Source organism: Podarcis tiliguerta, assembly GCF_965153285.1.
Source record: "Podarcis tiliguerta genome assembly, chromosome: 5".
Classification (NCBI taxonomy): domain Eukaryota; kingdom Metazoa; phylum Chordata; class Lepidosauria; order Squamata; family Lacertidae; genus Podarcis; species Podarcis tiliguerta.
The window spans coordinates 83,746,288-83,762,639 of record NC_139538.1 but is presented as its reverse complement, the minus strand read 5'-3'; the positions used below and the strand labels follow the sequence as shown (position 1 = coordinate 83,762,639).

Here is a 16,352-nt window from a genome sequence, read left to right as displayed (position 1 = left end):
AATGGGTCCCTTCTGTCACACTTGTTCTCTGGAATTCCCTCTGATCTCAGCCTTGGTGTTTTGTTGTGTGACAGGGCCTTGGCTTTGGGGAGGGGGTTCAGAATCTTGGCAGGGCTTTGTCCCACTTTGCCCGTAAAAGGAGCCTCCCCTGAAAAAAAGTCAGGCAATTGGAAAAAGAAGGTGAATACATGACCTAAAACCTGCTGTTCCATATGCAGGGGAAGGAAGTAAGCACCTTTTCCCAGAAGCTGTTAAAATGGCCAAACAAACATGTCATATCTTTAATCTGCATAGTATCAGTTTCCACTGACTGGAATTGACCTAGTGAATTTTACATGTCTCTTGACTTGCACTTCCTTGATTTGCAGCTTGCTGGATCAGATACCAGAAATGTTTGCAGATACAAGAGAAACAGAAACTGTGTTTGCCCCAGTAATTCAGGCTGGCATGGAGGCTCTGAAGGTTTGTTCAGCATTCTAAACTGACTTCTAACATCTCTTTGTTTTGTGTTGTAGTATTGGAACCTCTTTCCCAGCACTTCCGAAAGTTGCTGAAGTGTTGACAGGAGGTCATAAATGTATGAAGCATTTATGGAAATGTAACTAATTTACAATTAAAAGTGGCTTTTTAACTACAGCTTGCCTTGTAACTTACAGGATAGTCTAACTGGGAAATGGGGAAAAGCAAAGAGGTATTCTGTTCCATGAGCACAGAGGATCTTGCAAAGTGGAGACGGAGTTGGTTTTCAGGAAGGCGTTGAAAGCAAGAATTTGATCTATCACTGCACACTTACCATCCATTTCTAGTGAACTGTTTAAAAATTGTTCATTACCAGCGGTAGCAAACACAGTCATGAGACTTCTCAATAAGCTTTTGTGGATTGTATGTCTCCAAAGATTAGAACGATTTTTCCATGCTTTTGAGCCTGACACAGAAGTATCACAGCACTGTGCATCTTCATGGCCTTTTGGTCCTGATGTCTACATCCCCCATACCCATTTTGCAAGCACATATAAAAATCTGCCGACGCTTCATGCATCACAGTGAGCTCTAGTCCACAAAAACCTTTAACATAATACATCTGTTTGTATTTGAGCTTCCACGGGGTTCTTGGTGGGTGCTTTTCTTTTTCAAGGAGTTAAATGATCTGAGAGCGCATTTAAAGGAACTGTAGATGGGCAGTCAGAAACCTGGTGCTATGTTTTCCCTTTTGAAAGCTTCTTCTTGCAGTCTCGGACTTCTAAGCTGTTTGAATGGTATGCTGAAGTTTTGGCAAACATACTAAGTTAATCTGACAAACGTACAAGCCGTATATGTATAGCTGGTTTTTAAGCTGAGGGCTGCCAAGTGTGGCCCCCTGCCCCATTCATATGGCCACTATTCCCTTCCAAATTTTGTAACTGAAAAACTTCGGTCTTCTGCTTTCAGGGGTAGCAGTCAGGCTTCTGGGCAGATATGGTGGGCTTCAGTAATGGGCACACGTAATGAGCTTGTGGCTACTAGCATTTGCTCTAGTTTCTTTGTTCCCTTGCCAAACATCTGGAGCTCCAAATACATATTGCAGCATATTGAGAGTAAGGAGACTGCACAGAGCACTGTCTTGGATGACAGGCCATGTAAAGTATTTTAGGCCTTAGTTCTACTTATAGGGGAGCCGAATTGCTTTTTATAGCAGACAGCACTCAGTATCCTAAAACAACGTATGTTTGGAGAACATGGTTGCTGAAGGCAGACCCAGGGTCACTGAACCCAGAGTCCCTCAGTTATATTTGTGTCTTACTTAATGGCTTTTGTATGCTTACTTGCAGGCAGCAGAGTGTGCTGGCAAGCTCTTTATATTTCATACATCACTGCCTATTGCGGAGGCCCCAGGGAAGCTGAAGAACAGAGATGACAAGAAACTGATAAACACTGATAAAGAAAAGGTAGCGGGACTTGTGTTCTGTGGGTTGCATTTGGCTTTTCTTCACCAGTGGGTTCATTTAAGGAAAAATATTTCCTTGTTAACTCCTCTGCCTGCTTTTCTTCCATTATACTTTCCTGTTTACAGGATGCACATTTCACACAAGCACACCATGCCTTATTTTCTCTCCTGGAAATCACCTGAAATTCTCAGCAACGTGGTCGTTTTCAACATTTGAGGGACATGCCGGTTCAGAAAGCTGCATAGGTCTCTTCATTAGTTGTAACCCCCCTGCTGTAACTTGCAGCAAAAAAATGAAATGATTGTTTTTAAATGTGGTGATTCCTAAGAGAGGCAGTAGTTAGTATGAAAGCATGTGTTGTCACTTTTTTTCAGCCGTCAGACAAGAAGAAAAAAGAATCCTATATATGTACAACATTTTAGCAGAATTCTTAGAACCAAATTTAACATTTAACTATGAATATTCACTCTGCCTCTTGAGGTACTCTGAACAGCACTTGGAAAAAGAGTTGTTGAGAGAGCCTTCCTTTTTTTAAACAGGAAGATGTGCTAGCTCCCATTCTGAGCAGAGGAGCTGAGCTTGCTAGTTCAGAACAAAGCTATTTGCAAAGTGTGTTGCTTTATTCTAAAATGTTTTCTGTAGCTTGTTTCCTAAAGGACGTGCCAGGTAGGATTAATTTTTTTTAAAGCTCCTTCCAGTAGTTCCCCACCTAAACTTTCCTCTTTTCCTCTTTTCTACTCTTGTAGCATCCTAGAAATGACAGTAATTAGTCATACAACAAAGAATAACTTGCAGTTATTAGAACAGGGGTTCCCAAACTAAGGCCCGTGGGCCGAATAAGGCCCAAGGGACTCGTTTATCTGGCCCACAGCAACCCCCACTGCTGCCGCCCGCTCTTACCGGCGCTTTGCTGTGTAGCTGCCCACTTCTGGGTTGGAGGAGCACCGGAAATAGGTTGTGCGCATGCGCAAGTGTTATTTCCTGTGCACATCTGGGTTGGAGGAGGCCTGTGCACATGCGCACAAACTATTTCCGGTGCTCTGACGACCCGGAAGTGGGCCGGAAATAGTGTGTGCGCACGTATATAGGCACGCACTCCTCCGGCCCGCCGCATGTTCGGCACTGGAGACACCGACCTGAGGCGCAGTAAATTTGTGCTGACCCCTGTATTAGAATATAGCAGTCTGGTGCTGTGGGGGGAGGGAGGAAAAATGGGGGGGGGTAACAAGGATGATATGTTTAAACATTTTGGTTTTTGAATGCCGTAAACCTGGAGGTAAATGCTTCGGTTTTCAAATGCGCCCGGAAGTCGAACATGCCACGCGACTTCCGTGTTGAGGCTTGTAGAGGACCTTACTTTCTTTTGCAGGTTACTTGAATTACTTGTTTATCTAGTTCTGATTTTAGTGATATTTTGTGCTCTTAAATTGTGGGTGGTAGGTTTTTTTAGGTTTCAAAATTGTGATTTATTATATTTGCTAAGTTGTAAATCACTTTGTAAATCTTTAGCTTAAAGCATGCTGTAAAAATATTTTACATTATGAAACTTTGCTAAAAACTGGTTGAAAATTCATCAGGGGTCTTGCAAAGCTGGCCTTGTGTGGAGTGTTCCAACATTGTGATCATTGAAGGTAGAACGTTTTAATGTCCCAGATGTCCTGCAAGACATCACGTATTGTGCCCTGTGGTTGGTTTTGCTGCTTCTTTTTTGTCACATGATCAGGAATAGCGAGTAGACCGTAAACCTGCTGCATCATAAATTGTCAATTATTAATCTTATTTCTTGTCTCTCTGCTCCTCTTTTTTCCCTTTTGCCTCCCTAGACTCTCTTTCAGCCTCAGACAAACTTCTATAACAACTTAGCCAAGGAATGTGTAGCACAAGGCTGCTGTGTGGATCTCTTCCTTTTCCCAAATCAGTATTTGGATGTGGCTACCTTGGGGGTTGTTCCTCATCAAACAGGTGGCTCCCTTTATAAGTACACATTTTTCCAGGTATGATCTATTTTTGATTTGATGCCTGCTCCATGTAGATGATTTAAGTAGACAGTAGTTGCCCTGCTGATCTCAGAGGAGAGAAGATAAAAAGCTGGATTAACTTTTTTATTGGACCAGTTTGGGTTTTTTAGGAGTCTGCAAGCCTTTTCCAGTTACATGAAAAACAGTTCTCTTGTTGCTACTTACTAGCGACGCTGCCCTGCTTCATGATTTCTCTGAAACCTGTTGGCTCCGTAGTCCAATTTGACTTATCATTTGTACATGATGAAATGTTCAATTGACATTTTGTCATGGATAGATGAAAAACGTACAGAAAGAGCAATGGTTTCTTGCAGTGATACTCTTTCAGAAGAGTGTCTTGGCTTTCAGGTGAATTCCTCCAATCAGCATACACTAAATATGGGTTTAATTTCCATCTTAATAGTACAAAATAAAGCATAGCTTACAGAATGATGGCCCAGAAGTTTTAGTTTGTTTGAAACAAGCAGCCTTCCCGTTGTGCCAAAATGCCATAAAGATGGCACCAGGTGAGCCTCTCTGGAAGGCCTCTCCCATGACTGGATTTCTGACACCAGTTCTCTCTCTGTAGTAGCCACCCACCTTGCCTCATTTTTGAGGGGAGGGCAGCAACGGGCACAAACCAGCACCTCTTAAGAGAAGCTCCAGGTTTAGGTATAGATGCATGACAGAAGACCATTTTTCATGTAACCTGGTCCCAAGGTCCTAAGGGCTTTTAAAGTTAAAACCAGCACTTTAAATTGAGCCCAGAAATGAACTGGGGAGCCAGTGGATCGTTGTATAGCTTACAGATAATGGGTTTCTTTAAAACTGCAGGTGTGCTTGCATATTTTGTGTGTTAATTTAATGGGATAGGGTTTGTTCCTGGAGAGAGTCTAGCAAGATGATCCTAGGACTGAAGGCTAGTAGCACTTTTAATATCCCTGGGGCACCTCTATACTTCTTGTGTGACACCTACTGTCTGTCTGTGTACGCTAGGTGGAAACGGATCAGGAACGCTTCTTGAACGATTTGCGCAGAGATGTTCAGAAAGAAGTGGGCTTCGATGCTGTGATGAGGGTCCGCACAAGCACTGGTACGTACTTATGAAGATGCTGTCTGGATTTTAGGCGTGTGCAGGGGTCTAGCGCTCGAACCTGAGAAAGTTAGGATGCCCTATATGCCAGTATCAATCCCTTTTGCTCAGTGGTAGCTTTCTGGAATGATGGACTCCTTTAATTTCTTACCACATGTTCTCTTGCCTCCCAGGTATTCGTGCAACAGATTTCTTTGGAGCTTTTTACATGAGCAACACCACAGATGTGGAGTTAGCCGGCCTAGACTGTGACAAAACAATCACCGTGGAGTTCAAACATGATGATAAACTTAGTGAAGAAAGTGGAGCACTTCTTCAGGTGATGCGTGCAAGATGGGCGATAATGGGTCGTGTTTTCCCTCCCTTATTCCAATTCTTGTTTAGCCCCAAAATATTCAGTGCTGTTTAGGCCTTCAGCCATTTAAGCACGGCAGTTGTGTCAGATTTGTTGGAAGCCCACGTAGTGGTACCGAACTTTCTTTCGCATGCTAACGGTTCTGCTTGTAATTTCTCTCTCATGTAGTGTGCTATATTGTATACAAGCTGTGCGGGACAGAGGCGACTGCGTATTCACAACCTCTCCTTGAACTGCTGCACTCAGCTGGCTGATCTTTATAGGAACTGTGAGACGGACACACTTATCAACTTCTTGGCCAAATTTGGTAAGGGGTTGACCTGTAACAGTTTCCTGGAGAAGACAACTTTTCACAAGAAGCTTTGGGAGGGAACATTCTTCTTGTACTGTGAATATAGTTTAATGTAAATGGGTGTGTGCTGCCTTCCAAGCGAATGTAGTTAAAGACAAAGTCAAAATATTCTTCTTCAGATACACTGGGAAAAAGCAAGGAATCTAATATATCTATTAAGACCAGATATGAAAACTATGGAGAGGCCTGGTCTTAATAGAGATATTGAATTCCTGTCTTATTACATATGCTAATCATCTGCATACTATCCCTTGCTTTTTCCTGTAGGACTAATTGCCATCGTTAACAGTCATCAGCAGGTTTACCATACTCATTGAGTCAATCACCCATCTCCCACTACCCTTCTGAGAAAAACCCCAGTCCACCCTCCCACTATATATAAGGGTCTGCTGACTTCTGTTTCAGTGTATCTGAAGAAGTATGCATGCACATGAAAGCTTATACCAAGAACAAACTTAGTTGGTCTCTAAGGTGCTACTGGACAATTTTTTTATCTAGTGAAAGACAGTTTGCACAGTGGGTGGTAGATCTACATATAAGAGCATCCTAACCAGGACTTGGCAATAGACTAACCTGCTTTGACTAAGCTTGTTCTCACAGTGTCTTAAGACCATGGCTAATGATAGAAAAAAACCTTGCTTATGTTTTCTCCCAGCTATTTCAGCCTATGACAATTTATCCCCTCGGTTTGCCAGCATGCGTGTGATTTAGCACTACATTACATCATTGTGTGGCCTGAAACCATGGACTCGCATTTAAGAGAGGCTGCCAAAATAAACACATGGAATGTATCGGCCATAATTTTTATTGAAAGCAAGAGGGCTTAATGAAGTAATCAGATATCAAGTAAAAAAGCCTGATCCGAGGAAACACAACATGCATGGCTCCCACTATCATCCATATCTTTCATATTTGGACAGGGAGAAACATCTTTTGCAGGAAGACCTTCATCTTTTAAAATGTCATCATATCTATAAAGTTAATTTTCCTGTTTAAGAATGATCCATTTAGAATGTGCAGGTTGGCTACATTACTATACAAATAAACAGATTCTGGGGTATAGAACTTAATATACGTGTGCCCAGAAGTATGCTTCTGAATTCCAGTTGCTGGAAAGCACAAGAGGAGAAAATGTTCTTTTACTTGGGTCCTGCTTGTGGGCTTCCCATAGAACAAGATACTGGACCACTGGTCTGATTCAGCAGGCCCTTCTTTATGTTCTTAGGGGGGGCTAATTTTTTTATCTGTAAGCCACCTCAAGTCCTGTCATGGGGAAAAGGTGGAGTGTAAATAAATAAAATAATAATAGAACTGCTAAGCAATAAGTGCTAAAATCACTGATGTCCATGGTGCAAGTGTGTTTAGTAACAATTGATCTCTCTTTATCTAGACAAAGCAATTAAGATTACTTCCTCTCCCCCCCCCCCCCCCCATTTCTCTAACACGAGGTTCTATAGTGGGGAAGCATGTAATTTGCATGCAGTAGATCCCAGGTCCAGTCCCTGACACCCCCAGTTAAAAGATCTATTGATAGCAGAGCTGGGAAAGGGTCTGCCTTAGGCTTTGGGGAGACACTTCCAGCCAGTGGACAGCACTTAACTAGGGGGAGCCATGGACTGACTCAGTCCAAAGCAGCCTCATATTACCACAGCAGCACAAGATACCTTGTTGGTGGTTTTCCAGGCGACTTATTTAAATCTTTTTTACATCAGCTTGCATAGGACTTTCTAAGCAAGATGTTGTTCTTTTCCTAAAGCATATCGTGGAGTTCTGAACAATCCAGTCAAGACAGTGAGAGATACGCTGATCAATCAATGTGCGCAGATACTGGCATGCTACCGGAAAAACTGTGCTAGCCCTTCTTCTGCCGGACAGGTAACTTCTTGGTTGTGGGGTACTAATCCTGAATTGGGAGGCTGGGAGAGCAGCCAGAAGTAGTCTGTCTAATAATGATGCTAACATGGAAAGGAACCTTCTGGCTCACTCCTTAGAACTGCGTTCCAGATAGCTGCTTTGTGAAATAGGGTAGTGGCTCCAGCCTTCCTGCATTTCATGAACTTTATGAAACCGAGAAATGAACCTGAGTTATTTTCTTGCAATAACTTTAATCTTACTATAGCACAGTGATAGTGAAGAGACTTCACCATAGTATTGCAGGTGAAAAGAACCTGAAAGGCCATGTAAACCTCAACACAGGCGCAAATCCATTCACTATCTCCGATCAACATACGCAATCCAGACCATAATATGCCTTGAGCTGCAAGTGGTTGTAGAAGCAATTGCTTTTACGGCAGTTTACTTCAAAGGCCCCTGCCTATAAGCAAGCCACATGCTACAGAATATGCAGTATGTACTAAGCAGTGTTCAAGGAAGTTGTTTTCAGGTCTCTTCTGATATTTACGATAGGTTGCAGTTTTAGTCTGAAATACAGCAGTAGAAATTAAAGAATCTCCTGAAGTAGTTACCCTGATCTTTGTTAAAGACTGACGGTTTTGTTTCTTTTACATCAGTGGTGTCCAAACTTTTTTCAAAGAGGGCCAAATTTGATGAAGTGAAGGGCCATAAGGGCCAACCATATTAGTTGAGTTTTTTTTAGGATTGAAGTTGTTGAAGTTTTTTTTAGGATTTTACCCCAGGATTAAACTGGACATACCTGTTTGGCATCTATGCCAATGTTAGCAGTGATTCTCTTCAATTTTTACAAAGTTAAAATGCTCGTAAGTTCTCTTTCTCTCTGCCACCCCTTTCCCTAACGAGTGATTTTCTCTAATTTCGTCTCAGCTGATTCTTCCTGAATGCATGAAACTGCTCCCTGTGTATCTGAACTGTGTTTTGAAAAGTGATGTGCTTCAGCCTGGGGCAGAAGTCACCACTGATGACCGATCTTACATCCGCCAGCTCATCACCTCCATGGATGTGGCAGATACAAATGTTTTCTTTTACCCCAGACTCCTGCCACTGGTAAGCACTTCTGTACATAGAGAACTTGTAATTGCTTAAACATACAACTCATGGAATAAGGGGGAGTTAAGATTTTTGGGTGAGGCTGCTTTGTCTAAATTGAGAGTACAGTGGTGCCCCGCAAGACGAATGCCTCGCAAGACGGAAAACCCGCTAGACGAAAGGGTTTTCCGTTTTTCGATGCGCTTCGCAGGACGAATTTCCCTATGGGCTTGCTTCTCAAGACCAAAATGTCTTGGGAGTCTTGAGATTTTTTTTCGCTCCCCACCCCCTTTTTCTAAGCCGCTAAACCGCTAATAGCCTTTTAGCAGCTAATCCGCTAATCCCTTAAGCCGCTAATAGCCGCTAAACTGCTAATAGCGCTAATCTGCTAATCCGCTAATAGGGTTGCTTCGCAAGACGAAAAAAACGCTAGATGAAGAGACTCGCGGAACGAATTAATTTCGTCTTGCGAGGCACCACTGTACTTGTAACTTTAAAAATTGTAACATTTCTTGTGTCGGAGCTCTGACACATACAGTTGTGTTTATGTCAAGACATGCTGCCTGCATTATAAGGAAATAAAAAGTATTGTTCTCCCTGGTACTGCAAGAATATCAGGAGACTCCATGTACAGTGCTACCCTTGAGCTCAGCCTGTTAGTAGTCTTGGGAAATTGGTGTCTGAACAAGGAGCTGTGATTCCTGTGGAATACCACACAATATCCCTCTGCCACACTTTCCAGCTGTAAACCTGGAACCGCAGCAGGATGTAAGGAAGGCAGTGCAAGTCCACTAATAAGGGGAAGGTCAGCATCCTGGAGTCCACAACTTTTGGTTGTGTACCAACACCAGCCAAGAATTGTTGAGCCCTGTTTGCATCCCCTTGATACAGGGAAATTGGGTCATATTCTCAACCAGGTCTGCCAAGGTAAAGGTTGCTAGCAACTTAGGGCAGGTGTCTGAAGGGGCAGCACCTCTTTCCCATATCATTTTGGCCAGGTTTGAGGTTAGCTGGGAAGGCTGTTCTGGCAGTGCCATTGTTGCATGAGATTAGGAGATCCGTGGCTCACCAGAGAACTTCTCAGCAATAGCACCCCAGCTATGGAATATTCTTTCCCACCCATGAGGCGACTGTCATGTGCAGCAGGATCGCCAGGGGCAGAAGATCTGGGCTCCAAGGAATGCATAGCCTCTGCTGCTGCTACTTCCACCGCCACATTGGCAAGTCACAGTTGCAGCAACAGCTGCGGCACATTCTCTGGAGGTCAGATCTTCTACCTCAGCAGCCATGCAGCCTCTGTAGCAGCCTCTTGGCAAACAACAACAACAACAGTTATATTATTTATACCCTGCCCATCTGGCTGGGTTTCCCCAGCCACTCTAGGGATTTCCCTAGGCACTGCTGGTCTCCTCCTACCCCTAGGGAGGAAATGGCATAGGCTGGGTCTCCTGGGCTCTGCAACTGCTTAGCGTGATTCAAATCAGGCCCCTTTTCCTCCTGTGACACCTTTTGATTCAACCGGTGGGTAAGGTTGGTTTGATTCCCTTGTTCCCAGTGTAGATCTTTATTTCCTCCTCATTCTGTTGTAGATGCGTGTGGTTCACCTCTTCCACCACGCTTTCTGAGTGGGCCATTATGCGCCTGGGAGCTCTTTGTGCACTGAGTTACATTGCCATTCTACCTGATATAGTTTGTGAAGTGTGGTCCGTTTTGTTGTTACTGTGTTTGAAATGGTTGTGACTTGCCCCCAAGGTCCCATGTAATGGGGTGGGATATAAACCTAATACATGAAGCAAATCGGCTTGGTCCAGTCACGGACAGCAGCTGCCCAAGATTTCAGACAGAAGTCTTTTCTAGCCCAACTTGGAGAGGTTGGGGGTTGAATCTGTTCCCATTTGCTTTCAAAGCATGTACTGTACTGCTGAATTACAACCTCCTCCTGAACATGTCTTTTTAAACAAAAGATGGGATTCTGAGAGTTTTGCAATGGTTGCCACATTCTGTCCCAGTCTGTGTGATTCAGTGGTCATTTGCAAAACCGTTCATCCTGTTTAGTACTGTTGCAAATGTCCTGCAGCACAGTGACTCCAGTTCTATATCTACAGACCAAGCTAGATCCCAACAGCGACTCCTTACCACCAGCAATCAGAAACTCTGAAGAGCGGCTTTCCAAGGGTGACATATATCTGCTAGAAAATGGGCTGAACATCTTTTTGTGGGTAGGAGCAAATGTTCAGCAAGGGCTGATCCAGAACCTCTTTGGAGTGGCATCTTTTGGCCAAATCAGCAGCAATATGGTAAGTGGGGTCATGCTGGGCAACAAGAAGATTTCTCCTCATTCTTAGGGTGCTGCCTAACTTTCTGCTTGCAGGATTTCCCCCAAAAGATCTGGCAAGATTCTGAATAATGGGACCAGCCCTGTGTAAGAGTCCCAACTCTCTAATTTGTCTTCTGACTCCTTAACACAGTAGATAGAACAGATCAGTTACTTACAATTCCACACCTAAACCATTCGTCCATGTAGCTCAGTATTGTTTAGTTGTAGTTCTCCAGGATTCAGACTGGGGGCATTCCCAGCCCTACCTTGAGATGCCAGGGGTTGAATTTGGGAGCTTCTACGTGTAGTGCAGATGCTTTGCCACTGAGCTGTGGCACTTCCCAAATCATGGGTAAGAGTGAGCAGTGCTGTGAAAAGAGTTTCAGCAAGGTTGGGTAGCTCTTCTACATGTGGGTCAGGGTGGTTTTTGTGATTCATTCATCATTTTGTGTGTGTATGTGTGTGCTGAGGGACGCGGGTGGCGCTGTGGGTAAAACCTCAGCGCCTAGGACTTGCCGATCGCATGGTCGGCGGTTCGAATCCCCGCGGCGGGGTGCGCTCCCGTCGTTCGGTCCCAGCGCCTGCCAACCTAGCAGTTTGAAAGCACCCCCGGGTGCATGTAGATAAATAGGGACCGCTTACCAGTGGAAAGGTAAACGGCGTTCCGTGTGCTGCGCTGGCTCGCCAGATGCAGCTTGTCACGCTGGCCACGTGACCCAGAAGTGTCTGCGGACAGCGCTGGCTCCCGGCCTCTAGAGTGGGATGAGCGCACAACCCTAGAGTCTGTCAAGACTGGCCTGTACGGGCAGGGGTACCTTTACTTATGTGTGTGCTGAACTGGGAATATTCCTTCTTGCTAGTTTTGAGAAGATCCAAGCTAGCTGTTTAGTACCTCTATTGATTATGACATATTTGTGACTAGTAAATAACTCCGCTGGTCCATGTGCGAATGGATGTTTTGAAGTGGTTCTTGATCATCTGTGAGATGTTTTAACTCTGTTTTGCAGTGCGTGCTGCCAGTTTTGGACAATCCCTTTTCAAAGAGAGTACGGTCTGTCATTGATATGTTCCAGTCTCAAAGATCACGCTATATGAAGGTAATTGATGCTTGCTTGTGATTGGGGTTTTTTTAATCGTTGCCTTCTGTAATCTCTGTGCATCAAATAATGTATATGAAACTTACGTTTGAATAATGGGGGGGCGTGGGCGTGAATAACACAATACTGTAGTACTTGCAGTTTCTAGAACCCCACAGTGAGTTCTAACAGTGTTTTCCCTATGCAGATTAGAACGGGGCTTCATTATATGGTGTCGGAACCTTATTTGGTTGTACAAACCATAGCTAGCCAATGCTAGAACTTCCAAGGTTCCATTAATACTTTGCACCAGAGGCACCACTCTCTAACATCTTACTAACATTTTCCTTTTGCTTTGTAGCTCATGGTTGTCAAGCAGGAAGACAAACTGGATTTGCTGTTCAAACACTTTTTGGTGGAAGATAAGAGCATGAATGGGGGTGCTTCGTACGTGGACTTCCTCTGTCACATGCACAAGGAGATCCGCCAGTTGCTGAGCTAGAGCTGGAGATGCGCTGGATTCCAGCACTGACACTTCTATGTTCACTAACCGCCTGATGAATGGGCCCAGCTCCTTCGAGAAGGACAATACAGAAAGCTGTACAATTCCATAATTTTTAATACACTGTGCATAAACAGTTTCAGCATCTCCCAAAACCCTTTGAAGAAGTGAGGCATGGACAGACGAAACATCAGCTATAGGGGTGGGTGTGGGAATGTTATTCGGTTCCAGGCCTTGGACCTGTGCCCTCTTCTTGTGCTTGGCAGGTATCTGTACCTCCTGCCTCCCAGCCTCCCAGTTCTGTTATAACAAATGTTATTTGAGTTTCACTATACAAGATTAAGCATCAGGTGAAAAGGTGATTGCTCTTCAGAACCACACAGTGGGTGTTAAGTTTGTGCATGTGATACACTGTATGAAAAGGAGCCAGTTTTTCTTGGGGGGGGGGCGGGCTTGAGGGGGAGTGGAAGGTGGCAGGCCCTGTTCAACCAAAGAGTAGGAGATTGATAAAGCAGCCAAGCTGGGGGTTTTTACACCTTCACTTACAAGTGGAGAGAGCAATATACTGTAAGCAAGTTATAATACAGTGGCATCTTCTAGGAAACACCTGAGCTGTTAGGGAAAATAGCAGGGTAGCAAGTTATACAGTGGCATCTCCTAGGAAACACCTGAGCTGTTAGGGAAAATATGCCTTCACTGTAGTTGCTTTGCTGTGTGGATATGCCTTGGAATAAGTGAGTGATAATGAGCAGGTGCTTTTTTGGGGAAAGTGAAATTATTCGGGGTTGGTATAAACAGGTGTTGCCTCCACCACCCCTTCCTTCCTTTCTTTCTTTCTTTCTTTCTTTCTTTCTTTCTTTCTTTCTTTCTTTCTTTCTCTGCCAGTGCCCTCTTGCTTTCGTGGTCTGTTGCCTCTTTCCATTCATGTGGTATCTGGAATATCCTTTTCAAAGGAGATGGCCGTGCATTCCCCTTCTTATCACTTTGAAAAAGTTGTGTTTATATGCAGCACAGGAGTTTGCTTGGAGAGACAGTCTATGTTTGAATTGTATCCAAGAAGCACTGAGAGGTCCTGTAGCACCAATGCGGAAGGAGTTGCTCATATTCATAACATAAGGTTCAAATCATGCCACTAATGTATTCTGAAATTCAAACCTTTAGTAGCTCTGAATAATTTTGGACATGCAGTACTTAAATGGCTACACCTGGGCAGTTCTTACTTAGTCCGTCAGTGTAGGATATCTGTGGCATGCCTGCTTGTGGTCTTGTTACAACAAGTCAAGCAGGCTTATGGTTGACCTCTCCAAGGCTGAGCAGAAAGTATTCTGCTTTGTATTAGACAGAAAGATGATGAGTTTGAGACTCTAGGAGTCAAAGGGCTCATTCATTTTTAAAAAGACACTAACCTTTTGTTTCTAATGCTACACTTAGGAATTCTTGCAGTGCCCAGAATGTACTTGGGGAACCGGCAGCACCGAAACGTGAAAAAAGGAAAAGCAGGGAGGTAGATCGCTTAGACAAATGATGGATTAAGACTGAATATAAGTAAAGCATTTATTCCATCTGCCATTGAAAATTGAAGTTGAAACCTTATATACATGACAGATTAAATAATCCAGGAGTGTGGTTTCTAGTCCCTTGAACTATAGTGTGTGTATGCGTGTGTGTTTGTAAATATTTTTCCTTCTACTGCAGCTAGTTTGTCTTCCCTTTCATCACACAGTGAAGGGGAGTATCCCAAAAACTGTTAACTGGCCACACCTCAGTGAGTTTCTCAGCAGTCTTAAACACATTTGCAAGTGTGGCTAACCCCCCCCCCCCCTTCCTCCTGCCAAACATACATACTGTCTCCAACCAAAAAAATTAGAAATCTTTTAAACCAGTGAAGAGATTTGCTCCCCAAGACTCCACAACCGGACTTCCAGAATACTAATTTCTAGAATTAATATAAAAGAAAATATACGATCATAAATCTTTCTTCACTTTTTTCAATGCATCTTTTAATTTGTAAAGAAATAAAAATATATGAAGATGTATTTTATGTCATTGTTAGTAAATAAATACTGATTATTTTTTTCCAAGCCCTGTATTTTGGGGATGGGAGAGAGAGCTGGTGTGCAGGTGACTCAATCAAGTTCCGTCATGGCAAATAAAACTGTTATTTGCAACGATATCTGAAAGAATTCCGTAAGGTGCTTATAATGTTTTGCTTTCTGGATTAAAGACATTTCAGCTTTCAATACAATGACCTTCACTTCATGCTAGGAATGCAGTGAAACATATTAGCATACACGGCCTTCTCATAAAATGAAAACACCATCTTGAAAAGATGCTCCCCCATAGCTTCCTATTTTCATGAATATAGAATGATCTCAATCATGGCATAAAATCTTGCACTTTCTTCGTAGCCTATTTTGGTCAGTGTGCTATTGCATAATTCTTATGTGGTTGCTCAAATAGAAATGAGGTTTATATCTCTTAAATCACTGATATTGCTGCCGCTACTGTTGATAAGTGTTGCATGTCGGCTGTTGCTGCCATTGTTTCCAAGTCCAGAAGTAATCACAGGAGCATCAAAATACTTCTACAGTGGAATCCATTCCTGACTTGTTTGGAGAGGTAGCAATTCATCCTGGTTTTCTGTCCACAACCGCGATCGTTATCCAGTTGCCTTTTTTGCTACTTGCTTTTCTTTACTATTTAGTTCTGCTGCTGGTGTGCCTTAAAAGTTAAGTCTTCAAGCATCATCTCAGCAGGCCTGCTTCAACCTCAAGGTTAGTTGCATTGGGGGAGCTGCCTGTGTTTGAGAGTAAGAGGAAGAAGTTACATATGATCCTGTGTAGGTCTGCTCAGAATAAGGACGTTCTGGATCCAACAGAACTCGCTCCCAAGGATACAACATAGCAAGGAAGGAAAGTATGGCTTAAAAGGTAGGCTGCTACAACATTTTATGTTGAGAAGCAGTATTTCATTTACGGCAAAAATATTCCCATTGATTCACTCCCACCTACACTCTCAAACAGTAAGTAAGACTGCAGTATAAGGGTTAGTATAGGACTACAGCTGGGGAGACCTAGCTTCAAATTCCTGCTCATTCACAAAGCTGCTTAGGGAATAAATACTGGGTGTGGTCTCATGCTGTGGGACATGGGTGGCGCTGTAGATTAAACCACAGAGCCTAGGGCTTGCCGATCTGAAGGTTGGTGGTTTGAATCCCCGCGATGGGGTGAGCTCCTATTGCTCGGTCCCAGCTCCTGCCAACCTAGCAGTTCGAAAGCACAAAGTGCAAGTAGATAAATAGGTACCGCTCCCGCGGGAAGGTAAACGGCGTTTCCATGCGCTGCTCAGGTTTTGCCAGAAGTGGTTTAGTCATGCTGGCCACATGACCTGGAAGCTGTACACCGGCTCCCTCGGCCAATAAAGCGAGATGAGCGCCGAAACCCCAGAGTTGGCCACGACTGGACCTAATGGTCAGGGGTCCCTTCCCGCCAGAGCGGTACCTATTTATCTACTTGCACTTTTGATGTGCTTTCGAACTGCTAGGTTGGCAGGAGCAGGGACCGAGCGTCACGGGGATTCGAACCGCCGACCTTCTGATCGGCAAGTCCTAGGCTCTGTGGTTTAACCCACAGCGGCAATTTTTCCTCCCTCAAACCTGTAAAACGGCAATATAAAAACACGTAAAAGTAGATAAAATAGGAATTCGGAATTGTCAGGCACGTACAACACAGTCCAGTCTTACAGGTGACAAAAATATAAATTGTCAGAAGACATCTGAAACAGCTGGTTGGT

The 16,352-nt window shown here is 43.7% G+C and overlaps 1 protein-coding gene across 6 annotated transcripts in view; it reads left to right on the top strand.

Moving 5' to 3' along the window:
• SEC24C (SEC24 homolog C, COPII coat complex component) overlaps nucleotides 1-14,733 on the top strand; it is a 39,486-nt gene extending 24,753 nt beyond the window's left edge. For 4 of the 6 annotated variants that reach the window (XR_014511150.1, XR_014511151.1, XR_014511152.1 and 1 more), the window contains 12 exons: nucleotides 369-462; nucleotides 1,809-1,925; nucleotides 3,749-3,919; nucleotides 4,919-5,015; nucleotides 5,189-5,334; nucleotides 5,539-5,677; nucleotides 7,479-7,597; nucleotides 8,504-8,683; nucleotides 10,771-10,962; nucleotides 11,990-12,079; nucleotides 12,420-13,195; nucleotides 13,241-14,733. Coding sequence is in view for 1 of the 6 variants with exons in the window: in XM_083440320.1 (XP_083296446.1) it covers nucleotides 369-462; nucleotides 1,809-1,925; nucleotides 3,749-3,919; nucleotides 4,919-5,015; nucleotides 5,189-5,334; nucleotides 5,539-5,677; nucleotides 7,479-7,597; nucleotides 8,504-8,683; nucleotides 10,771-10,962; nucleotides 11,990-12,079; nucleotides 12,420-12,560 (1,486 nt within the window). In the remaining 5 variants the exon portion in view is untranslated. Of the gene's footprint in view, nucleotides 1-368; nucleotides 463-1,808; nucleotides 1,926-3,748; nucleotides 3,920-4,918; nucleotides 5,016-5,188; nucleotides 5,335-5,538; nucleotides 5,678-7,478; nucleotides 7,598-8,503; nucleotides 8,684-10,770; nucleotides 10,963-11,989; nucleotides 12,080-12,419 lie in introns of all 6 variants that reach the window. The other 2 variants (XR_014511154.1, XM_083440320.1) reach the window with 2 other exon arrangements.
• Nucleotides 14,734-16,352: the final 1,619 nt, after the last annotated feature.